Genomic DNA, 27,061 nt, shown 5'->3' on the forward strand with positions numbered 1-27,061 from the left:
TGGCGATTCAATCCGTATTTACAAAGAAAGGGATGTTTGTAACACTGCATGTAAGACCTTGCTGTTGACAAATAATTATTAGTGGAGCTTGTTTCGCCACCTGTTATTGGCTTTGTCAAGGAGAGTTGAATTTGTTTCAGTCCACCTGAACCATGTAATGGCAGCTGATGCTAACAACTTACTTGTTACTTGTGGTAGGTTTACACTTTGCTAGTGTAATATTTGCTTTGCTAGTGTAATTATGACTAGCTCCTAAAAAATTTTGTTTAAATTAAGTCATGTTATGTCATAAGTATTTACTATGGCTTCTAGTGGGTGTCATTACTTTATCACCACCTTAATCACTTCCAAGCTCCTCTGCCTTGTAAGTTTGCTTGTCAACATTATGACCGAAGCTGAACATATCAGTAGAAGCTGAACATATCAGTATCAATAGACCGTAGCTAGCTAGACTTACAAGGATTGTTATACTTGGTGATTATGCATTATTATGGTGCAGTTGGTAACATAACAACAAAGGTGTAATGCAAGCCTGTTCAGCGTCATGTGTTGTTTAAGTACTCCCAGCTTGCTAGTATAGGTAAGACATTCAGTGATAGCATTCTTCAGTAGATAAACAATCCCAAAAGAATGATGTGATGATCACCGAGGCAGAGCCAAAGTGATTATTATATCATCATTGCTGAGAGGTATTTATCCAATGAAGAATTAAACCTTATGACTAGGTGAACAAGTTGATGTGCTACTTCTAAAAACCAGGCGCCACTGTGTTGCTCTACTTGAACTTAATCACCATTCACCAATGCTATACTATTATACAAAGTTAATTTTACATGCTGTAAAAGACAGAACTAAGACACAGTTACGCATGCACTTCATTGTAATTTAGTATTTTGTAAGTCATGAAATACAAGTATTTCCCGAAATATGTTTCTAAGTGTTGCTAAGGAAGCATAATTGTAATAAACCACTCTAAATGACACATTACGCACAAAAGTATCTTCTCAACTGTTTTATAGTCTATCTATCATATTATTCTTGGAAAATTCTCACAGCAAAGCCTCCGGGCTGCTCTTCATTTTCGTTTGCGTAAGTACGGGTCACGCCCACTTTTAGAACGGTGAGATACGCATCTACTGGGAGCCTACGAGGCCTACTACGGCGTTTTTCAGTTGTAGAACACCTGAACAGCCCACTAGGAAAGCCAATCTCGAAGCCTGTGGAGAGTCGCTGCGCCGGTTTTAAACCTCGGAAAAGAAACCACCTTCAAGCCAAAGCTCACCAGTGCGGTGGTTCACTAAAGGCTTTGTTTAGCCTTAACTTGTTGTGGATAAGCTGTTTTTACCACTGAGCTAATGGTTTGCTCACGTGGGTACGTACAGACAAACATACATAGGTACACACACACGTTTTTCGGGAAACAAGTTCAGTAAACCAGGCACACGCCCACAGCTGGCCTTCGGCCGGCTGTGGGCGTGCGCCTGGTTTAATTACATCAATATTTGTTGTCATTTGCTATTTTGTACCTTTCTTCTAAATCAAAATCAGCATCGAATTCTTCATATAGCTTCTTAACATCTCCCTACAAATATGATCAGCTAGCCATGATAACGGTTGCAGAAGTATCAATCCAACACAAGGTAAATAAACAAATGAAAGTTTATTAATCCACCTGCACATGGCGATGCAATCAAGTAAGATGCTGCAACTAATACTTAAGCACTTACATAAAAGCTTCTCTAATATTAACTGTTAATGAATACTGTAGTACTTACACTCAAATTGGTATCGAGACGTTCATCATTAGAGCTAGCAAGTGCTTCGTCTGGTGTGGTACCTTCCTGATCGGCAGACTGTAAGTTTGCTATCTCTTCTCTCATTGACCCAACTTCTTTTAATACTTCTACAGTCATCCTCAATGCCTGATTGTCCATGACAAACTTTGATAGTGCTTCCTGCTGACTTTGCATCATAGCAGCCATCTGGTCAAGTTTCCCCTCAATTGCTGAGGTCACAGGTTCACTATGCTGCTCTTGTCTAGATCTCGCATAGAATCCAACCAAATGACTGTTCCTATTATCCACACCTAGTGGTATCCAAGTAACACACAGAACAAATTTGGCCTGTTGCCTTCTCACCTCGAGTCCTTGAAGTAATTCGTTGCTCTAATCTTCGAGGTGTGCCACGGTTGGCATCCATATCTATTGGAGAAGTAGTGATATGCAGAAATTACGTCTGCGACTTCTCACCTCGGCTTTGTGGAGTCTGTGATTGAAAGCTGTGATCTGGTCCCTGAGGTGTGCCACGGTTGGCATCCATACCTAGATATAAGTAGTGATAATATTGTGTAGAAATTATGTGTGCTGATTTCTTACCTCGGCCTTGTGGAGTCCGTGATTGAATGGTCTGACCTGGATCCTGAGGTGTGCCACAGTTGGCATCCATACCTGTATATAAAGTAGTGATATGTAGAAATTACATGTGCTGACTTCTTACCTCGGCCTTGTGGAGTCTGTGATTGAAAGCTGTGATCTGGTCCCTGAGGTGTGCCACGGTTGGCATCCATACCTAGATGTTAGTGATAATATTGCGTAGAAATTATGTGTGCTGACTTCTTACCTCGGCCTTGTGGAGTCCGTGATTGACTGGTCCGACCTGGATCCTGAGGTGTGCCACGGTTGGCATCCATACCTGTATATGAAGTAGTGATAATATTATGCAGAAATTATGTGTGCTGACTGCTTACCTCAGCCTTGTGGAGTCCGTGATTGAATGGTCCGACCTGGATCCTGAGGTGTGCCACGGTTGGCATCCATACCTGTACATGAAGTAGTGATATGTAGAAATCATGTGTGCTGACTTCTTACCTCGGCCTTGTGGAGTCTGTGATTGAATGGTCCGACCTGAACCCTGAGGTGTGCCACGGTTGGCATCCATACCTGTATATGAAGTAGTGATATGTAGAAATTACGTGTACTGACTTCTTACCTCGGCCTTGTGGAGTTCGTGATTGAATGGTCCAACCTGAACCCTGAGGTGTGCCACGGTTGGCATCCATACCTGTATATGAAGTAGTGATATGTAGAAATTATGTGTGCTGACTTCTTACCTCGAGTATTGTAATGGGTCATTGTGTTAATTAATCAAAATGCTCGAAGAATTGACCACTGGGATTTCTGATTCCACTCTCTAGGACTAGCCAGTTGCCGAGCTGGTTGGACTGTACAGCTGGCTGTTTTAGCGGTTCAAACAACTCAAGTTGTATAAATTTTCTTTGATGGCGCTTATTTCGTGTCATCCCTCTCCAATTTTCTTTCTACAACCAATTTCACGCTCACACATAACTCACGTTAGATATCTCAACAAAGTCCTCTTCATTTCCATTTTCGGGGAATTCCAGAAGTTCCCTACTTGCGTCCTCCTTGAGATCCGAGTCTTCTGTATGCAACTTGTGCCGATAATACGTAGACTTGGACACTTCTTTGTGGCAGTGATCACAAAACTGTCGCTTTCTATTTCGCTTGACTCCTAGGCTTTGTGAAGACAAAGTCGTTTCGGCCATTTTATTATCGTGTCAAACCGTAATAGTTACAGATTCTTATACGATTGGCGTATCCAATGTTCCGTACGTCTAACTCATCTCGAGAAATGGCAGGTTTCAAGTATGGAAATTGTGTCAACTCGTAACTATTAGTGAGTTTTGCTGTGGAGTGTGAAGATGATGTAAGCAAGAAGGCCAAGGTAGCTGAAAGGCCAGATGACAACCAAAACTCTAACAATAACCCTAACCTAAACCCAATCTGCCCCAGAGTCAACCAATCTTTTCCAATTTCTTAGAACCAACTGCAGTGAACAGATTGTTAAACACACAGCCAGCCAACAAGGACTCACCTGGAAGAGTGTTGCCTGCCATTCCTACCCCACCTGTTGACTTGACCTCACCATCTGAAGGACCTGCAAAACAATCAACAATTAGTGAAGCACATGCTCTACAACAACAACAACAAGGTACTAACACATTACATGCTAACCTTAACACTTCTAATGAACATACAGGAAGCCAAACTGCCTCGGATGGGATTGATGGTACTGGAAACCCTGTTTCGAACCCTAATCCTACCCCTAAGGTACTGTACTGCTGCATGCCAATAAGGCACTTGTGGGGCTGTTAACAATGAAAAATTGTAAGCCATTATTTTTTTAAGCAGGAGTCCAAAATTTTTTTATTATGGACTCTTAATTGGTTAAGTTAAGCTAGGATACAAGCCCATACCTAAACTAAATTTGCCACAGCAGACACTGTAGATAATGTTGAGAAAATAAAAATTTTGGAAGTAAACCGAGTTTTGGATAAGAGGGTCATACACTAACTGGTCTGAGATTTATATTTTCTGCATTTGACAGAGTCTTAGTAACGTGTTTCTGACTCCCTGCCACAAAAAGGCTTTGAGTCTTCTTACAGGTCCCTAGTACAATAGCAACTAATAAATGCACTTTCCTTATATAGTCACAACCAAAGAAGCGTATGCACTACCAGATGGACACAGATAGCAGCACGGAATTGAGTATGAACTAAATAGACAAATTTCATAATAATGAAAAATTCTACCATTGCCCCTAGCAACCTAAATTTTACATTATTAACCCTTTCAGGGGCAGATCTAGGATTTATAAAAGGGGGGGGGGGGGGGTAACTCAGGGTACTAATCTCTTGGGTAGAGGTAGCGAAGCACACTTCACATGCTGGAACTGGGGGGGTCTGGGGGCATGCCCCCCCCCCCCCCCCAGGAAAATTTTGAAAACTAGATGCTAAAACACTGCAATTTGGAGACATTTCCACATAAAATTCATAATATTTTCTGCCTGTAGATATTTTATATACTGCCTTTAGATTATAGGTATGGCTCTCTGAAGCAAATGGAAAGGTTTGGGTAGGTACAGACAACCAAGTACATGATGCACCCCTCTCACAATTGCACAACACTGAATAGATGCATGTTAGAATAATAATGTTGAAAGTGGAAAATTCTGAAATTTGAACAATACAAGATTGAATCTGAGAGCATTTTCAATGGAAATTGTGAACCTGAATTAAGTATTGTCATACACAAGTAGATGAATGAAGCCCTTTAAACAGACCAATTCATTTCATGCATGTATAGGTGCAGGCAGATTTGGAAAAATTCCATAACAGAACCAACTACATGTTTCCAGGGAATGTTCTATTAGAGTAGTTAGCTGACTGCTCTATTAGAGTATCTCGATCTTGTAAACCTCCAATGCTGATTCGGGTCCTTGTTGCATAAATTTTAGCATAAATCCACTGATAATACCTTGGAAAGATGTTTATAAGGTGGTTTTATGAGTATTTGTATTATTTTTGATCATATAATTAAGACAAAATTTCATTATAATACTCAGCATATTGATCAAGTAAAGCCTAAATATGAAGGGGGGGGGGGCTTCAGCCCCCAAAGCCCCCCCCCCCTGGATCCGCCCCTGCCTTTAAGGACCAAGAATTGTGTGCATAGTCTACCCTGAAAGCCCACACGTTTTATGATTATTGTGCATTTAGTGTTTTAATAAAATGTAATAAGTTTATAGCATTGACAAAGCCCCTAAAATGCTCAATTGTATAAAAATTATGCTAAAAGACTCGCCTGACAATAATAAACAACACTATCTAACTTACCAAAGTGTAGAATCAATGTCTTAAAAGCACTAAGGTGAGTTTCAAACACCTACACGCGATCGATTTCTTCGTGACACAAGTAATAAAAACAGTCCGCCATTTAAGTTTTTTAAAACCGCATCCCGTGATCTTGTATATCAAATTATTCGCCTCTAAATAGTGAGCACTCTGAGCTTTATTTGAAGTTAATACGATGAACACAGCCAAAGCATAGATATACTAACCCCAGGTACGGGATTGGAAACGGCCGCATTCCACACCATTTAACACATTCACTCCACGTCTGATAAATTTTCAAATATCATTTCTACAATTACGCTATAATTAAACAATTACACTAATAATTGTATAATTACCTAAATATGTCCTGTTTGTAGATTATGTCGAACACCTGTCCAGCTGTTCCGCATGTGTTGCCAGTAGTTGATGGAGCGGATTTGAACGCGAAACGATGTACTGCTGCTGATACTACTACTACCTCTAGTGGTAAGATCGTTGTAGCGTTTAGTAGTGATTACTGTATCGTTTCTAGTGTTGCTGTTGAATGCTGTAAACTCTGTTTTGAGTGATGGAAGATTTGACTTGCCATCGCCTTCAGCTACAGCAGTGCGTTGCATTGCGAATGAATTGATTTTGTGGCATAAAGATCCCAGTCACATGAACCATGTTAAAAGTGGTATCACTGACGAACGATTACTTCTGAGGATAGCTATGCAGTCAAGTAGTGTAGACAAGACTCCGTCCAATGTTCGTACGTTCAGACTAATCAGAGGAACCAAAAATTACACCGATTATACTGTATACAGAGTGACATCAACATTTTTATAGTACGCTTTTGGATAGGAGGGAGGGGTCAAGTAAAAAAAGTACTCTCTGTACGCTTGTGAAAATGTTGAAAAATTATGGATGAACCCTAACTCTTCATATTTTATAGTCAATTTTGTAAGTCAAGATGTACCACTTTTTAATGAAATATTCAAAATATTTGTGGCCATAAATCAGAAACGATGTAATATATGGGGCTAAAAGTTGGTATGGGTGATAAGACCCATAGGTACTACAAACACACCAATTTTCATCAAAATCCAAGAGGTGACCCTAAATTCCTTGTTGATTTGACATGGAATGACCCATGTACAATCACAAGTGCATGGTATCCTGGAAAGTGACCATGAGTTAAAGCTTCCATGCATGGCAGTCAAGAGTATCAACAGATAATATCAGTCAAGAGTATCGAGAGTATATCACAAGAATAGAGTATGAGTACTGGCTGTTGCACTATCATTGATCAGGGTGGTGAAGCATCCACCAAACTTCCTTCTGCTTGATGCTTGTGTGCACATTATATTAGAGCTTGCAATTATTGAAACCTGCCGATAGAACTGTAGCTACTGTGTATACAACAGCCACTACAGGGTGATTGCCCATCAGCTTAGAATCAGTTATAACAGCATGCACAAGCACAATAACCAGCCCCTATATATATTGGAAAAAATTTCTGTCCCCATGTAACTGTGTGCAATCTGTACACACACACACACACACACACACACACACACACACACACACACACACACACACACACACACACACACACACACACACACACACACACACACACACACACACACACAATGTCATTTTATGCATGATATATGAGAATGGAATACTAAAAGTTTTGGTTAAACAAATACAACAGTTTAAAAATCATTAGCAAAGCATTACAGCTGTACATAGTATACCAAAACAGTTCACAAGTTAAATGTCATCTTGATTAAGTGCTCTTATTCTTTCAACCAAATCATTCAGACCACGAAGTATTATGTGGAGTTGTCTTGCTCTTCGCCCGACAAACAGGACAAGCCTTAGCTTCAGAACCAGCATACCACCTTTGAACACACTCCTGGCACCCCAGTATTGTACAGCAACAAGTAGAAACAATTATGGGTGGTCTCATAATCTCTTGGCAAATTTGGCACTTGAAATGCTCATTCAGCAATTGCCTCCACCCTGCTGTGATGGAATGCCTAGTTAATATATTATATCAGCCAAGGTCTCTTTTACTGATTGTACTTCAGTTGTCAACTGCTGCACATCCTTTTTTTTCTGGCCGGTACCATGTGGTCATCATCTGAGCTGTCATTAGTCTCTGATCGTGAAGAACATTGCATGTCAGTTGAACTGACTGCATACAGCCGTCGTCTTGGGGATTTCCAGAATGCCATACCTATATTTATAGCTGAAGGTACTTACGTTAAAGTTGCAGTTTATTCATACCTCTAGTAGCTGGGGAATCTAGAATTTCAAACCCTTCGGTAGTTACAATGGTCACAGTGTAGTTCAACCCCAGCTGGTTCTGCACTGCTTCGGATATAGCCTTGACAGTAGCTGTCGACTCGGTGATTTGTACATGCAGCTGATTAAAACACTGAAAATCTGGCCTGTTCTTTTTGAAACGCAATCGTGCCTGCATGATCTTAATTGTGGCACTGCAGAGGATTTTCTTGGAGGCCACAACTGATCTGAAAAAAGGAGGTGGTGGAGTAGTCACAGCAGACACCGAGGAATTGCTAATCGCTGTAGCTGAGGTTGTAGCTCCTTGAATCAACGAGGCCGAGGCGCGTTGTGGTGTAGAGGAGGAATCACTTCTTGCAAACCCTGCACTTATTGTCACGCCTACCACTATTAGCGTGCAGTGGAGGGTCAAGTCGCTCAGATCAAACTGGCCAGATTCGTCTGGAAGGTAGACAGCTCCACTGATACCATCCGGGTAGTCCTGCCTCAGCCATGTGTCTGTTGGTTGCACCTGCAAAGTGCATGTAACTACTGAGCTATATTGACATCACAAACCTGAAACAGCTTTCGCAAGTTTTCAGTAGTAATCTGTTGTCTGTAGGCTTCCACTGATTTCCCATTCCTCTGCAGGGTTATCCGCACTGACCTGGCAGGCCTGCTGATGGAATTGTCGTGCACAGACATCAGGGTTCTAAACAGTGCAACCAGCTAGTGAAAGCTCAGTCTATGTGAGTACACTTGCACAAAATCATTTTTATAAAATAAACAAATCACTTAGTGGCACGCGCGCGAGCGCTTATGGAGCATTTGCATTGGCCAATTGAATTGGTTACATCAGTCAAAAATTCCACAATGCGTCTTACGTCACAACTTAAAAATGGCACACAATCATCCCTTGTCTCATAGAATGCATGCAATAGAGTCTAGGTAATATGTAAAAAAAATTCCGCCACCACACCACATCCTTGTGTGTACTGCGACTATAATTGTGCATATAAAGTTAATTGTTAAGTAGTTTCTCATCCTCCAAGTAACAAAATAGTAGTGCGGGCGCCAGGCGGGCAGATTTTTATTTATTATATTGGCTGGATAGCTGAATTAGCTAGCTAAATTGGCTCAGAATTTGATTTTCTAATGCTGCTCTAGCTAGGTACCAACCTATAAGGTGCTGAACGGCTGCACTTAGCCACCAGTGGAGTAAAAAAGTTTTGATGCGTTAAGGAAAATGGCGCTGCAGGCGGGGATGAGAAACTAATAATTAGCTTTATAGCCTATTTTGTGACATCACCTCTAGAATAATTGTGGAGCTCTATCTGCTCTCTTAAAACCCTGTTTCGGAAGGGGAGGATGGGAGGATCAAGCATTGAGGCACTTCCATTGGCCATGCATGTAGCAGTGGCATGTAGCACAGGGTACAGTGTATTTTCACAAGGCTTTAATTTAACTTAGAAACCTATTTCACTTGATCCGTAATGGGGTGGTGGAGCTACAAGCCACGAGGGTTGATTGCCTAACACAATTCAAGTCAGCCTGTGAGTGCCTATTATCAAGGACTTGGGTTCATGATCACTAGCTGTAATGAGATGATTAAGTGAGCTTTTCAGAGATGGTAAATTTACATGGTTGTTTTACCACAGATTTGTACAATGAGAACACAATAATCTACACACCCTACAGCTTTTGCTCTATTGTTCTCAGCACTATAATTCAGTTCTGTGACGAATACAGTGAAGCAACTGGTCCAGTGACATTATTCTACTGGTCAACCAATGTATGTCAAAGATAGGCCAGTTTGGCTTAGAGAATAATAAATACTCTTTGAACACTCTACTATATTATTGTCCACACAAAGTTGCTGTCACAAATGCATAAGTATAGTTACTAGCTTTGTGATCACAGAATTATGACCTGTGATATTACTTTGACTTCCCTTGAAATAGTCTACACATGCACTTGCCTAATTTCGGTAGCACAAACAGTGTAAATAAACAGTGCAAATTCTTGCTTTATACAATTTTGCACCTTATAAAGGTTAGTAAAAAAAGGTTAATGAATCCTTGGATATACTTGCTCATAATTGATTACAATGAATCACTTCATGTGATTACTCATTAACAACTGAAGTGCAGATCACATGTATATATCACTTCTGGGAAAGAAATATTGAATAAAAGTAGTATCGATCAGCAGCAATAAAGGGTATCCATGCAGCACAGAATATATAACTGGATACACTGGTATAAGGTAATATGGTTGCAAACTGATGACAAGGATACAAACTTTATATTGAAGAAGCAAAATTATGTATGGTCATGTATGGTGCGACTCATATAGAAGAATGCATGGACCCTCTTGTATATACAGTACAATTAAGAATTCTCCTTGTCATCAATGTATGAATACCCATAGACTATAACAACAGGTGTAGTCAATGTCATAATCCACTAATAAATAATAACCACCAGTCATGGCAACACACTAATCCACAGAAACATTTTCTTAATAATGCAAACATTATATTAATGCACAGAGATGACATGTACATTTGTAAGTGATAATAGATTTGAATATACATACAAAGGTTTAACTTTCCCCAGTAATCATATCGCACACCTGTAGTCAAGACCTCTTGCTAGCTGTCAGACCTTCAGTGCTGGTCACTGTAAAGTATCAATCCAATTAGTACAATACATAATAGTTAAACACTACTGTGAATGCAATATGGATTAATGTATCACTTTCACACCTCAGATCAAAGGAGCCGCCTGGGCTACATTTCGTATGTATGTCCTGTTCGTAAGGCAAACGACTGAAATGTAGCCGGCTACACCAGGCTACAACTGGGCAGCTGCTATATAGTCACGGGTGCCCAAATCGATTGTGGGGATTAGTTAGTACTCACGTGATTAGTATGCAAGAGTTGGATTTGGCCATGAAAACCACTCAGACTGAATGAAGCGTTTCGTTGTCCTCGCTATCCTGCAAGTTGAAAAAAAGTTGGGCTAAGGTGAGAGCTGGTGTTCATCAAGCGTTTCTGCACGTTTTTGTATACGGACTCACCCCCATTACAAAACTACCACTCTACACGAAGTAACCACTCTACAAGCAAGCTTACCCATCTAGGTGCTTAGTAAACCGTGCAACTATTCCATAAACACTTCAATTGCACTGATTAAAACATTAAACTCGTGTAACCAAATTCTTCGAAATAACTCTAGGATTTCTCCGTTCACCATAACTAAACATAACCAGAACGTATCAACTGCTGACCCATAATCGAATTCTTCATATAAAGTATCCAGTAGCTGCACTCATATTCTGCTGCAGTCTATTAGCCTGAAATTGTTACATATTAGTTGTAACACGGGGCAATTCGGGCTTTGCCTGATATGTATGCCCTCGGCCTGTGGCCTCCGGCTGTTGGGCATACATATCAGGCAAAGCCCTCATGCCCATGTTACAACTATTACTAACAACACCAGAGGTGTCGACTAGAGACCAATACAGCACGAGGCAAAGCTGAATGCTGTAATAGGCTTGAGATCAAGCCTGACTGTTATTTTGTCCATATCGCACAAGTGTGGTGGTACTTTTAAAGCACTTGCTGGTCATCTTGTTTAGAGGATTTATTTTGCAAACTCAAACCACTTTGATGCAGTGCTGTAGGAAAAAACAGCACTTTTTTTCCTAGCTTTGATCTTTTCACACAAAGTGCTTTAAAATAGGGTACAATGCATAGAACAGCACATATCATATATACATGTTGTGATGTAACACATAGTCCAGTAAAAACTTTACTAGGGCTTTGGATTTCATTACATTTTTCAGAAAAGGTTAAGGGAAAAGATATGCAGCATTCTATTACAAAATCATTCTAAAGCGGACGCCATCGCACAACCATGTTGTGTACTTTTACCTGTTATACCAACAATATTCTAAGATTTCTTCATATTGGCTTATAAAAATTTCCTAGCAGATTGCATGTTTTGTTGTTGTTGTTTTTCTGCTTTGTTTTGTTCTTTTTTTGCCTCAAAAATGGTAAAATAGTGTCTTATAATGTACATGTGATTTTTAATAGTGCCACGCCCTGGATCACAGCACACCTATACTATTAGCCTTTTATTTTGTTCAAAAGTGTATACAGTTCAGTCTACCTAAAAATGGCTTCAAATTGCACATTCACCATAGCAAAAATGATGAACAGCTCTGTGTAAGGGTATCTATTATAGGACAAGAAATGACCATCTATGTCAGACCATGGAGCCAGGCGCCAAATGTACTTTGTGGACTGGACTCATGGACTAGACTTTCCAAGTTTGTTGAAAATAGCTCGCAAACAATAATGCTTTTTTGTAACTCTTATAATACTGGAGATACCATTATCAAGCTATAACAACTGATACTGCCCTTCCTTATACATCACAACGGTTGCACATGCACTAATTTATTAGAATACTACTTAGGTAGCACAGAAAGTTAGGCTCCAGTAAGGGCAATTAGAAACAGTGGAAATGGACATTGGAAATGGAAAACTGAATGGTCAAATCATCTTATAAATGTATCTTAGAATAAAACACTTGTTTAGTGCAGGGGCATAACCAGGATTCTCTAGAGGAAGTTCGAAGTGAAGTACAGAGGGAAGTTAGTTTGGTCCCCCCCTCCCCCCCCACATCCAGTTTTTGGACAAAAATGATGCATGCACACAAAATTTGCCTTTAGGCAGTAACATTAAGTGACCTCTGTGTGCACTAACTAGCTGAAACCTACACACAGCTGCTTATAGACACTATAAACCTACTGTAATATTAATAGAACTAGCTTATCTCACTTCTGGACAGCATCATAACTTCAATCTTTCTCAGTAGCTCACTGCACTTCTCCACACATCTGACCCATGTTGCAAAAGTGATCTTGGGAGGGTAAACATTCTTGGTCTCCTGTCATAGACAACGTCTTATATTCCAATATATTCGAGACATCACGTGCCCTCATGGCCACGAATACAAGCACATGCATAGTGTAAATAGATTATGAAGTATTCAACATTTATGCTGACCTGACACGTGTATAACACGACCACTGAAGTTTATTGCAGCTGCTGCCGTGTAATAGTCTTGTCTAATTTTGCGTTTAGTTCTCTGCCATTTCCGCCAGGTATCACGTGTGCATTTAATCATGAAGTCAATAAAGGTGCCTCTAGTATCAGAAGATTTAATGAGTCTCACTGGTTAAGGGCCTTCAGAGAGCCTGCAGTCCACTACTTTAATACGAGCAGTGGAATAAGCAAAAAAACAAAGGGTTTTCACAACTTGCACTACATTGCTTATACACTCCTCACCCTTGTACAGTAATGCGACAGGGATATAGCAGAGACTGAAATTACAGTAAGACATCAGACAATTTTTGACCATGGATTTGTTCTGACGCTTTGTCGGGACATTTTGTAACTGTAATTTCAGGCACTGTATAGCAATGGTTAGCAGCTAACATAGAGCAGCTAGCATGCATAAAGTCAGTCATTCTAAATTTCTATACGGTACTACATAACAAATGGTTTTTTTTCAATGATAGCAGCATGGTATCATGATAGTCAATAACAAAATATCACAATATCAATACTTTCACATATCACGATATATTGCTGAAATGATAACATTACTCAGCCATAGTCTACGTATAAGCTAGTGTTGTGCTGATATGACATCTTGCCGATATTCCCATAACCAATACTTGGTAATAGTTTCAACCCGATAAACATAGCCGATCTGATATAGCACGGATGCCCATATGTCACTAGAAATTTGGTTGTAAATCTCCAACTTTGCTGGCAGTAGTGCTAAAACAATAGCCAAAAGTACATTCTAGCAGTAATAACAATATCGTAAAGCACAAAATGGAACTCCATGCACTTATAAATGTCGCTTGGTACACATTACACATGTATTTTCAAGCAAATGCAGATATCTGTATCTGCTGCATTTTCTGCATGGAGCTGATCCGATACCAATATAAAAATACTACCGATATATGGTTTTTCCAATAACCGATCCAATTATCAGTGTAACACTAATATGAGCACAATAATTAAGTTAACCTACTTGGAAGTCCTATGTAGGTGCAGAGGACCACTTCTGTACATACAGCATCAATATCCACATCCTGCCTTGATCCACGTATGCATATCAGATCATGGCCTACAATAGCACAACAAAGAAATCACCAGTACAAGTTGGAACACCCTACTTATCAAGATAGAAGCTAGGATATAATTTTTTACAAGTTATTTAGGAGTCAATATTTACACGAACCTGGCACGTGTCTATTCAGGCCCAGGTATTTATTTCTTAGTATGCACTATAGGCCATAATATTAATGGCTAAAGTGGTGGTGAGACTACTTACATAAAATTAACTTACTTACAACAAGGTACTGTATATGTCCGTATAGAAGCCGAGACGTTTATTTCCTTCAAACAGTTTGGACCCGGTGTTTAAACGGGACAGGTGTTTATTCAGGCCCAGGCGTTTATTTCTAAGTGAGGCACGAAGTGACAGTGATTGTGAACAAAGTAGTTTTGAGAGTGCTTATATAATTCACTTACAGTTTGAATCTTCACTTGCAGCAATGAAATACGAGGTGAAGCGTGGTTATCCACTGTATCTAAAAGAGCTGCTGCTGGCTTGTGGTAAAAGCAACGCTATAGTTACTATGACTCGTAGACACGATGACCTTGCTCGTACAATAGGTGAGGGTACTAATGCTAACAATTCTAATAAATAGCACTCACTGATGGTACCTCAGTGGTTATTAATGCTGCAGAAGTATTGGAACCATCACAGAAATGAAAAAAAAACTCTCGCTAGTAGTCTGTATCTGCGATAATGAGTGTGCATGTGCTTAAGAAAATTTTGATGTGGGTGGTTGATGAGAAACAAGTTATCTCATTGCAGTGTCACATTACATGTGACACTGCAGGAGTATCCATAGGTAGTCAAGTACTGCATTCATAGCTAACTCATGTCTAGAAAGTACTTACCATGTATGTTTTGTGGCTGCATACAGTGGAGGATCGGGAGGGGGAGATCGAGATACTCTAATAGAGCCGTCAAGCAAATACTCTAATAGAACAGTCACCGCATGACCTCCACAGTTATTGCTGCAGGTGAGTATGAAAACTTTTAACTGAAAACGAAAGATGTACATGGTTCTTTTTATGTACTTCTGTATTATGACAAATTACTTTAGGCTCACAGCTAAAATATCATAATTGTCACTGATCCTTGAGGCTAATCATTGCAGAACACTTACAAAGCTATGATTTAGATATATAGTGCATAAAATTGCTCTGCATCAAAAGTTTTAGTACTAAAACATGTAAAATACCTTTAGCACAACAACACCCCAGCCTTATATTTACTACCCTGGTACCCCCTTCCCCTTTGCCAAACCCTTGATCCGCCCCTGGAATAGAACTGAGGAAATGTGAATGCAATCATGTTGGCTGTCACAAATAACAGTTTAAGATGTGGTCAGGCCATTACTGTGTATACCGTAGAAGTGGAAATATTGGCGAGCTAAAATATTGGCGTTTGCCATCGTTATAGCTGCTGGCGTCATTTTAATTTGGCGAATGCTAGAAAACAGTACATCATCAGTATGACGACCTTAGTGGATCGATGTGGTTTGGCATCATTTTAGTTTGGTGATCTAGTCGAAAATCGCCAAACCACCAAATTAAAATCACCGCCAAATTTTCCGCATATACAATACTTGGATGGAAGACTACTTGGATCGGTTTTCCAAAATTAAATTTCTTTTTTTTTCATTTTTGACCAATGTATGCATTAGCTAACCACATTATGCCACCATTAGTTGATAGCTTGTTTCCTGTCCCCGCCCGTATCACTTTTAAGAAGCCACATCAAACTTTAATTATTTCATAATAAGTCACGTGTCGGTGACCTATTGTTATGAGAATATGTATGAGAGTGATTGTGTGGCTGTCAAATGTAGTACTCTAACAGTACCACAGATGATTATTGAAGTTGTAGAAGATGTAATACCCTCACAATGTGTGAATTATAGCAGTATAAGCCAACATTTCCAAACATGTTAATAAGAAGTAGCTTACCTATTAGTAGAGCAGCATAGCTAGCAAAAATGAGCAAATTGTGCACTTTTTGAAGAAAGTATGAAACTTTGCACATAGTTTCTACAGATCATAAAGAGTTTTTTAAGATATGGAGCCAATGCAGATTTGACCTTTGGTGACCTTTACAATCATTTTTGTGTGCAAAACATTGTATTTCTGCAATTAAACTACATACATTAAATCTAAACTACCTAAATGGGATGCCAAATGAAAGCTCTTGCTTTAAGGAATACACTGGTACTTGAATCAAGTTCATACCATAATTTGGTTGAAAGTTATAACTGATTAAAGTTAAAATTACCTGACTCAGTGTAAAATTATTATATACAACAGGGATGTAAGAATATATCTACGTTTCATATATTTGTATTGTAGATAAAGCAGCCCTTATAGGAAGCTGCTTCACTTTTACCTAGTTCATAACTAGTAGAAAGGAAGACTCTTGTTATAGCTATCACATAAATAAGTTAAGTATCAAGTAAACAAATTTGCTTGTCATGTCATGTTGTGGCCACATGACAAGTATGCAAATTAATTTTCAGCAGCTATGACAAATGCACCTGTTGTGGATGCTAAATTATTTGATGGTGCTGCCGTTGTACAGATGCTGAATCCTGGAACAGTGAAAACCTTTCAAGAATATGCTGACAAAGTGTTTTTGCCTTATGTATTTCAACAGCTGTCAACAGCCCAGAGAGTGGATGTTGTTTGGGATAAATACATTGTAAATATTTTAAAAGATGTAACCAGACCAAAGAGAGGCAAAGGAATTCGAAGAAGAGTAGCTTCTACCACTCATCTCCCTAAAAACTGGAGAGACTTTCTTCGGGTGAACGAGAACAAAGCAGAATTATTACAACTTTTTGTCACAACAAATTGCAAGTGTTACAACTGATGAGGGAAAGGTGATCTATGCAACTAATGGGAAGATTTTTTCTGAGCACAAAATTGATGCTGATGTGACAGAACTTTCCCCCTGCTCACACAAAGAAGCAGATACACGTCTTCTACTGCATGCAAGAGATGCTGTGCAGAAAGGATACAGAAGATTGTGCATACGTACAGTAGATACAGATGTTGTAATCCTGGCAATTGCTATGTTTAGTCAGATTAATTCGGATGAGCTGTGGTTAGCATTTGGTATTAAATTACATTTCAGGTATATGCCAATTCATGAAATTGTCAGGGGATTGGATCCAGTGATGTGCAAAACTTTGGATGTGACACAGTTTCAGCATTTGGAGGACGAGGGAAAAAGACAGCCTGGAGTGTGTGGAAAGTATTTCCTGATGTCACTGAAGCATTTGAAGACCTCATGCTCATGGAAGAAAACATTAGTGACTTGTCCTTGTCATTATTGGAGCGATTTGTAATGCTACTGTATGATCAGACCAGTGATCTTCTAACAGTCAATGATCCCAGGAAACAGTTATTTACACAGAAGTCAAGAAGCCTGGAGAACATACCACCAACACAAGCAGCACTCAAGCAACACATTAAGAGGGCAAGCTACCAAGCACATTGCTGGAGTATGGCAGTAATTCAGATTCCGGAACTCCTTAGTCCAGCAGAATGGGGGTGGTGGAAGGATGCTACAGGGTGGCATCCACTATGGACCACACTCCCACAATGTTGTCATGAACTAATACGCTGTGCATGCAAGAAAGGGTGCACTGCAAGGTGCAAATGTGTCAAGGCTGTTTTAAAGTGCACTCTACTCTGCTCCTGCTCTGGGGAATGAGAAATACAGACATACTTAATTTCATGTATATTTGATAAAAATTTTAATCAAATGTTTAAATTGTTAATAACTTGAGAACAGAATAAGGTATGAGCTTAATTCAAGCACCAGTGTATTTCTTAAAGCAAGAGCTTGCATTTGGTATCCCATTAAGGTAGTTTTGATTAAAATTTATGTACTGTAATTGTAGAAATACAATATTTTGTACACAAATGTGATCATAAAGGTCACCAAAGGTCAAATCTACGATGGCTCCATATCCAAAATAACTCTTCATAATCTGTTGAAACTATGTACAAAATTTCATACTTTCTTCAAAAAGTGCACAATATCTCGGCTATGCCGCTCTACTATATATACATTTTTAAATTTTAAGACTGATTTATACATTGTGCTATGTTTGTATGTACAAATTTAAATTGTATTCTCATAATGAAATAATGAATAATAACCGCATGCCCACATGGGATTTTAGACTGTTTACTGATGGGAAACAAGCTATCAACTAATGGTGGCCTTATCATATCTATATATATATGCTCACCTATTTAATCCGACCCACACATGTTCACGGGCTCTGCAATTCTTTTGTAATTGCATTAAGTACACCTTTTTCATTATGTACAAATTTATGTCACATAATAGCTGAGATTGTGTTAACTTTTGGCAGTGACTGTTTAAAAGTAAAACACATTTTTTTGCCTATGGAAAGAATGCAAGGTTGAATTGCTAAACACTACTTTTGTTGTCTGTTTCGTGACATTTTACTGTGTTAGGCACTTTTACAGGGCTTAGTCATGACTAGCTTTGATTACGATCTCACACATCAAAACTTGCATTATCGCTTGCCTTCTATGCCATAATTAGACCTGTGATTTATCTCAAGTCAAAGTATATGGCATAACAATTCTAGATCTACTATCCAGGTAGGAATGGGTATATGCAATAGGATGACAGACCGTGGTATTTGGGATAAATAGTGTGAGCATTGTAAACAGGAAGGGGTAAAACAGTCCAAGGTGAAGCTGAGCACTATCTCTTTCCTGTTACAATGCGAGAATTATTTATCCTGAATACCACAGCCTGCCATCTGATTACAAGCAACCATTGCTAACTATCCAAAATGAAAATTATCTTAGCAAACGATTCCTAGCAATTATTGTCCAGTCAACTGCAGCAAATAACACTTAATCCAACAAGCAAATGTGTTACCATATAATACTCCCAATAGCACCTTGACGTATTATTTTGAAATAATGCCAAGCGATTAGCCAATAGAATTAGTATTACATCTGTTGGTCAAGTTCCCTGTAAATCTGTAATACTGATTTGATTAGCTAAAATAGTGTGGATTGAATCTATTCGAGATGACTGGAAAATTAGTGTTACCATAGTTACAAATGCCCTACAGCATAGCAATAATGTGGTTGCTTAGCAATGGTTGTGATAATCACGATATTTTGTATTGACACTAATTGCATAGCAAAACATTGAAATTACTAGGTACAGGGCAGAGAGATAAGAGATAGTCTGGTAGGCATGGCAAATGCTGGACCACAATCATCAAGATACTCTAATAGAGAGTGAACTATAACAGAATAGTCAGCTACTTTCAACACAACACAGTATCAACATGTATTGAAAACCATTAGTTATAATGAAAGCAGCATATAATTAATTAAACCAGCCTGCACATAACGAATAAAGGCTGGTTTGATTAATAGTAGCAACTCAGCGTTGGGAAAGCCATTCACTGAGTTGCTACTCCTGTGTGGAAGTTTAATACAAAACCTGTATTAAATTTCTGCACAGGTAAGCTTTCGTGGTTTTTCAGAGTTAAAAGTAGCAACTCTCCACAGACTTTGCAAATGGCTTTCCCTATGGACTTTTTAGTCATTCTACACAGCTGAAAATACTGTATTAGGCATCGTAGGCTCCCAGGTAATGCATATCTTGTTGCCTTGAAAGTGGGTGTGCCATACTTATGCAAATGAAAATGAAGGTTGAAAGAACTTTCAAAAATATATATATACATGTACGATAGAGATATTTCTGTGTTGAAAGCAGTTAGTTAAAATACGCATCCTTAGCAGCGAATAGCACCGAATTACCAGCAATCCGTAAATTACAAATACAGCGAGTGTGTCCCTCAATTATCCGGCCACCAATTAACCGAACTTTCGGATATCCGAACTGGGAGATTGGCTGTTCTATTAGAGTATTTTGTCGAATGTATATGTTGTGTTCTATTACAGTATTTGAATGGAGTTCTGTATACAAATGAATGGGTTTCTATTATCCAAACTTTTCGATTATCTGAACACACCCGGGCCCAATGAGTTCAGATAATCAAGGGACCACTGTAAAGTGATTCATAACTCTGCATTTATGTAATATTACAAAATATAAGCCTAACAGAATAGTACAGTAACCGAGTCTAGGTAGAGAGAGCTGCAAAGTGGGGCTTGATTTTTTTGCTTTATAGACATTTAAGTTCCCTCAGCCCTGAACACTGAAGAATGTATAACAACACTGGTGCATGGTAAACAGGTCATGTGCTTTCAGCCTGTAATGCCTAAATTGCTTCGAGACAAAAATCGGTCTGACCGGACCAATTTTAGTTGAACTAATTTGGTTAGGCTGGACCATGTTTGGCATCCAAAATTGGTCTGCCCTGACCGAAACTGGTCGGGTTGGGTTGAATACAAATTTGACCAAATTTAGTTGGAGCACTTTACTTAATTACACTGAACACAGCTTACATGAATTTGATGCTATAGCTTTGGTGGCTTACGAGAATTTTTTATTAGTCGTATATAAAACTGATATTTTTTGTGCACCTCGACTCAATGGTTGCGGTGAAAAATCAAGATATTCTAATAGAACAGTCAATACTTGAATATAGCAGTCACCTATCTAACCCTTACACAAATATGCAAAATGAGTAATTGGAACACAATAGAATAAGCCTATACTAGCTATACAGCTGGTAACTGCCAATTGTATAGCACGGTTTCATATATATATATATACATATATAGACTGCTATGAACTAGCCATTGTTTCTGCATACTAATACTATACATATTCAAGTAATGTACCTCAGAAGCAGGGAGGAGCAAAAACAAATTATTCAAGCTTGTCATATATATTAGTTAGCAGTTTACCTGCATGGGATAAAAGAGAATTCTATATAGGGTAACTGAAAGGTTTATGGGGTATATGGATTTATATAAGGCTGATAGTGGGCACACTAATTTCCAGCTTCATAATGGTCAATCTATAAACAGTCATGCAAGTATAGCAGCTTTAATTACTCAGTCTTATTTTACTGGTTTATGTGGTGTTCAGAAATCAAGGGATACAGATAACAATATCAGGTCTTTACGAGGTGTTTGATGAAACAGTTGATAGAAGATCATCACTAGCTTGTATGGTAGGTCACACAACCGGCCGATTTTTCCATGACAGGCCATCATTAATATTCCCACATACGTAGACTGTTGGGTAGCTGCACCATATTATAATTATACTTTTGAGGTACCGGATACAAGGTACAGTACCAAATTCTTGCCTTTTTAAGCAACCAGACTACAAATAGAATAGCCTCTCTTTCACTAGCCACTGCTCACCAGCATACGGCGGCAGTCATTCAGTTTCAATTACCTTGGTTAGTCTCACATGGCCAGGCCGCTTTTTCTCCTTATCATTAGGTAGGGAGAAAAGAAAGGGTCTGGAACAGTTCGAATTCCACACTCGCCTTGACATTACCTGTTTAATTGGGTAGTATTAACCAAAGAAACGTGATGCATCTTCAAATAATAGCTGCTCTTGTCTGAATTTACAAGCGCGTAATATTTGTTAACAGCATGAGCGTGGAGACTAAATGGACATCAAAGTTGCTGCAGATCTAGCTAAGCATTATGCAAGGCCTAAGGGTTCCCAGGCAGTTAAATATGCTTGTTTGAATATGCATCACATTTCTTTGGGTAACACTACCCAATTAGATGGGTAGTGTCAAGACGAGTGTGGGATTCAAACTGTTCTAGACCCTTTTTTTCTCCCTACCCAATGACAAAGAGAAAAAAAGCGGTCTGGCCACATGAAACTATACCTCGGTAGGATATAAAGTATTAGATATGTTCACATTTGACCCCAGCTGAAGCACTGAGTAGCACGAGTAAGTCCTCAACTGACTTCTGGGTTGAACCAATCTGTCGTCCAATGGACAGAAGTGGCCAAACAAATAGGCCCCTTTTCGAAGCCCATTACACACCAGAGTAGCGATTAACGTCAGCAACCCTTGCCATTACCCAGATAATAAAGCGCCGTAGCGGTTAACACAGCAGCAGTTTTTCTATAACCTATTGATATGGGGCATTATTTAGAAAAAAAACAGCTCCGTGACACTCGCGAACAATAAACTGCCATACAAAAGTAATAACTGACAACAGCTTCTTACCTTGTCAACATTCCGTTGAGCGCATTGAAGGTAGGGGCATCGTCAACTGCATGAACAATAGGCACTAGGAACTTGAATGGAATTCGCTAATTCCAATTTCCATAATCCTAATGACCAAAAGTGAAAGGTAATAGGCGCTTCACGCGCGAAGCGCCTATTACCTTTTACTTTACTATAAAGATTTTTAAATAGATTTTTAAATTGAAGGAAAATACACGGATCGTGCCCCTTGGCCTTTATTTAAGACCTGGTGTTTATTTGAATGTAGCTTTTATAAGGAAAAACAGTATATATAATTAAAGATTAATATGAGAGTGATTTGACTATAGAATCTACCCTGGTGTTTAAAGCACGTCCAACCTCTGGTTATCTACAGTAACAAAAGAGTGGATAGCTAAAGTTTCAGCCGTATATGATGAATGATCATTTGTAGCACTAGACAGTTGGAACAGTGATAAACTCAATTTATATAGCGTAAGCGACCGATTATCGAACACGGTTCTTACTGTCATCTGTAAAACCCACCTGGAATGTCATTTTAACTTGCAATTTTCACCAGGAGTTATCACTGTTCTCAACGAGAGTCTCTGTAAAACTTCAGCATTCAACTCCGTTTACTTTCCGTTTTATGAACGCATTTTCAAATGACGTGAACTACCGATTATCAAACAGCGTTACCAATTATCGAACATGCATAGATTTTCCATAGATGAATTATCGAACAATGCACACCTTTACTACCACACTGATTGGAGTGCAATCTCTACAGTTTTCATGTTATAACTATGTGATAACCGGAAGTATCATGATAATGTAGTTCAAATATGATTGTGATACAAACGTGTGCACGTGAGTTAGCTATATATTTACAAATAACACTATGCGTGCACAGATAAAATGTCAATACAAATAGGACAATAACGCTCCCTGTGGTCTTTGTCCACGACACATTTCTCTGCACAATCTTCATGCAGCCATCTTCCACATGGGCAAGGTATCCAGACTGTTCCATCTCCGGCCAGCACGTCTTCTTCATAAGTTACAAAGCACATACAGCAAGTGTTAGGGTCGATAGCTTCGTTATTGTCGGCTAATCTCAGGGTGTCTTCATCAGCTTTTGAACCATCTGCTACAGTTGAAGATTGTGTTTCCAAGTCCTGGTTATTACTCCCTTCTTCTACAACTGGTGGTTGATCTGATACAGGGTTCGTTTTGAAGCAGGTACTTCATCATCAGTTGTTGGTGGCCGTTTTTTGCTACAATTACGAGTCACACTTCTAGAACTACCAGCTTTCTTAGCCTTTTCATCTGTTTTCTTCTGCTTGTCTTCAGCCTTTCTTCTTAAGCTTTCTTCTCGTTTCTTCTTTTTTCTTCCAGCATTTGCAATCTTGCTTTCCTCTTCTCTTCTCTTTCACGTTTCTTCCTTTCCTTCTCCTCAGCTGCTTTCTTTTTATCCTCCTCCTTTTTCCGTAGTTGGGCTAAGCAAGTTTCACTAGTAAGCAGTCGGGCTTTGGGAAGAGACTTTTTAGCTACATTAGCCTGCTCATTGATAGTAGGATGCACAAGATATTGTGACAGTGGAGAAACTGTAGAACTGCTACTGATTAGTGCTGGCTGAGTAGCATCGGTAGCATTACCAGAACTGGTTACTTGCTGTGAGGTTCCATTTAAATCTATAAGCATCATGCATAAATAATAGATAAACTATTGTTGAACAACATGTCTTTTATATCACCTTCTGATGTGTGTGTTGTATCACAGGTTATATTACTGGAATGGGCTACACCTGCTTGACCATCAAGCAAACTTGACTCAGGGTGATTAGCCTTCAGCCACTGGATATAGTCCGGATCAATGGAAAGGTTGAAACCTTCCCTGTATCGCCTCTGAAAATGTTTTTCTTGTTTCAGAGTGAATGGATTGTCCAGAATAGTTTCACTTGCATCATCACAATTGTCATCATACACACCTGCAAAGTACAGTCAAAACAATTAATTTATAAGCTAACAAAACTCAAACATTGGCTCCAACATAGACACATCTTCAAAATAAGCAGCCAATGGTAACCCGTTATCAACTTTAGTTGTAGAACTTGGCATTGCAGGGTTATCAAAACCAACTATGACTGTGCTCAGGGAGTTTGATTGGTGTGAAGTGGGCAGCTCGACTGATTGCTGAGAAGCAGGTAGCTCTACTGAGTGGCAGGAAGTGGGCATCTCAACTGACTGGCGGGTGGTGAGTGAGTTGGCTAAGTTGCCATCATTTACTACAATCGCAGAAGCATTAAAAGGATACACCCCACACTTTCTAAAACCAGCAATCAAATTAGCTGGTGTTACTGCATTTAGCCATGCCTTTGAAAAAAGACCATTGAAATTAAATTTGGTGATAACCATTCCTGGAGTCTGCTGAATAAATTGGTGGCATATACTTCTCCTATGCGACTTCAATGGTGAAAACACACTACAATCTAGAGGCTGGGCATCATGTGTAGTATGAGGAGGAAGACATAGAATTATAACATCTCTTTCACAAGCACTCTGGATCAGCTCATACTGATAGTGTGTGCTATGCCCATCCAGCAAGAGAATAAGTGGGCGTGCTGCAACAGCATGTTTCAAAAAATGTTCAGTCAGCCAGCTTTGGAATAATTCAGTAGTAATCCAACCCTTATCACTCAGTCCATAACTTGTTCCTGGGACTTCACCTCTTGTCCATGCATGACAGCTTTTTTGCATCAAAAATGATCATCGGCGGAATCACTTGACCAGCAGCATTGCCACAGGCTACCACTGTTACTTGCCCCTTCCTTCCTGTTGACCTCACTCGTACCTTCTTACTGCCTTTCTTAGCCACCACATTCAGTGCTTTCGGGTCCAGGGGAACACCACTTTCATCAACATTATAAATCTGGTGTGGTGCATTCATCAATCCATTCTTGTCAAGGACATCTTTAAGCAAATTGAAATAATGCTGCATTGTTTCTGCATTAACTGCATCCATCCTACTATGAGCTGTGTTATCTCCTCTCCTCAAAGATAAATCTCCCTGCCTTTCTATGAAATTCCTCCACCATCCCTGGCTGATTTTGGTGCCTCGTAATATATTCTTATCACGTGCAACCCCTTCTGCAATAGCCAATACTTCCTTTCTAGTCTTCCCATAGCCTACCTCAGAACAGTGTTTCAAGAACGTTGCCAAAGTGTTCTCCTCCACTGGATTCAAGTACCTGACTGGTCTGGGGTTCACACGACACGTCCGCTAACTCTATCGTGCAATGTGGTGGAAGGAACATTGTTACGCCCTGCTGCTTCACAAACGGACATCAAGCCAAATGCTGCCAATTCCATGGCTCGCTGCATTTGCTCCAGTGTATACTGTTTTCTTCTCTTTTTAGGCGGTGAAAAATGACTGATTGCTTGTCGTGTAGTGCCATTTCTTTGGCATTTCCTCTTGTTTCTTTTAGCCTTTCTTCGTCCACCTGCCATTCGGAACCGATTTTCAAAACACACCCTACAAAAATACACATTTCTTATAAAATTTATGCCTATAAAACTCCTCTAGAGTTAGTACCCTATAATACCTTGATGGGTAAATCTGGGGCTGATTTCCTGTTACACCCGCCAATTAACAGCTGCCGAATAATTCTGTAAACTTTCGAATTTGTTACGCTTTTTAAAAAAATTAATTTTGTTCGATATTAGGTATCGTTCGATAATGGGTCACTTACGCTAGAAATAATATGGAAAAAAGCACCTTAAATTACAGGAGCTTAAATAATTGATCATAACTCACGACTGACATAAGCTATGAACCCTATAAAGATGGGACTCAGCTCAATCAAGGGTTTTTGATAAGGAATGGGACTCTGAGCCAAACTACCCCATCTTAAGACATGTACTGCTTCATCAGTGGCATACCACTGGACCAATCAATTAAATTTTGAAGTGAATTGGTTGCAATAGTGAATTATTGCTGAGAAAAAAGGAGCAGAAGGCACGAGGTGGTAAATGGGCCATTTGTGTTCATATTGCATGCCTCTGTATTGACAAAGAAGAGGGACATTCCAATAACAAAAAGACAATGGTAAATGATATTTTTATCACATCGTAAATAAGTGCCCGTAACTCACATATTCTTTACTGTGCTAACACGAAACTAAGATTTTCTTACTTTCCATTTAGGTTTTATTGATTTGAGGTTATTATCAGTGCGTACCATGTACCATGTGTATTTTTACCCACTGTATCTTATGGCTACACAATTTATGTTATTCAACTGGTGAGGATTCAAACAGACCCTAAGGTTTTTACTCTAGCACCAAAGTGTTGGGCCAAAATGTGTTATGTATTAAGCACCCTTCAGCAAAAAGAAATGCAAACCCTTTACAAACCATTCTAAAATGATCCATACTCGATGGTAGTTGCACCTGAAACAAATATTCCATTAAATTCTGTATCAGACCATATGACTCACGTTATGAAACCCACAATCAAAGTTAAACAAGTAGAAATATTCAATCACAGAAACTTGATTTGCAACTGAATGTTTCATAACTAGTAAAACATTGTATAGGTACAGTGTTCAATTACACTTCTCCAAGTACGTAGTTCAGTAAAAAGTATTTCTATCAATGGGCAGTTTTAGGCTGAAAGGTGACGTTACCATAATTAATGTCAACATTTATGATTGTATTGTGAAGCATGCAGTCCCCAAAAG

General features: G+C 39.2%; 2 protein-coding genes and 1 pseudogene across 13 annotated transcripts; all 3 read right to left on the reverse strand.

Moving 5' to 3' along the window:
* Positions 1 to 1,477: 1,477 nt before the first annotated feature.
* On the reverse strand, positions 1,478 to 3,607 carry LOC136245382 (accumulation-associated protein-like). Of its 12 annotated transcripts, XM_066036890.1 has the most exons (11): positions 3,350 to 3,605; positions 3,110 to 3,316; positions 2,989 to 3,060; positions 2,868 to 2,939; positions 2,620 to 2,691; positions 2,497 to 2,568; positions 2,376 to 2,447; positions 2,250 to 2,321; positions 2,139 to 2,201; positions 1,776 to 2,086; positions 1,478 to 1,582 (listed from the first exon to the last, which is right to left on the reverse strand). In XM_066036890.1, exons 2-11 carry the CDS (start codon positions 3,129 to 3,131, stop codon positions 1,496 to 1,498), a joined length of 915 nt encoding a protein of 304 aa, XP_065892962.1. In that variant the 5' UTR covers positions 3,132 to 3,316; positions 3,350 to 3,605; the 3' UTR covers positions 1,478 to 1,495. The 12 variants fall into 12 exon arrangements, with proteins under 12 accessions (XP_065892962.1, XP_065892961.1, XP_065892964.1 ...); XM_066036889.1 differs by having other exon boundaries at positions 3,110 to 3,605; XM_066036896.1 differs by having other exon boundaries at positions 1,535 to 1,672; positions 3,110 to 3,607.
* Positions 3,608 to 3,811: 204 nt separating this feature from the next.
* Positions 3,812 to 8,699, reverse strand: LOC136245162 (uncharacterized). Its single transcript, XM_066036666.1, has 5 exons — positions 8,543 to 8,699; positions 7,970 to 8,498; positions 7,787 to 7,919; positions 3,892 to 3,989; positions 3,812 to 3,843 (listed from the first exon to the last, which is right to left on the reverse strand). Exons 1-5 carry the CDS (start codon positions 8,669 to 8,671, stop codon positions 3,812 to 3,814), a joined length of 921 nt encoding a protein of 306 aa, XP_065892738.1. The 5' UTR covers positions 8,672 to 8,699.
* Positions 8,700 to 23,683: 14,984 nt separating this feature from the next.
* LOC136245163 (uncharacterized) lies at positions 23,684 to 25,830 on the reverse strand (annotated as a pseudogene).
* Between the last annotated feature and the right edge of the window lie 1,231 nt (positions 25,831 to 27,061).

This window comes from Dysidea avara, chromosome 15, assembly GCF_963678975.1.
Source record: "Dysidea avara chromosome 15, odDysAvar1.4, whole genome shotgun sequence".
In the NCBI taxonomy this organism is placed as follows: domain Eukaryota; kingdom Metazoa; phylum Porifera; class Demospongiae; order Dictyoceratida; family Dysideidae; genus Dysidea; species Dysidea avara.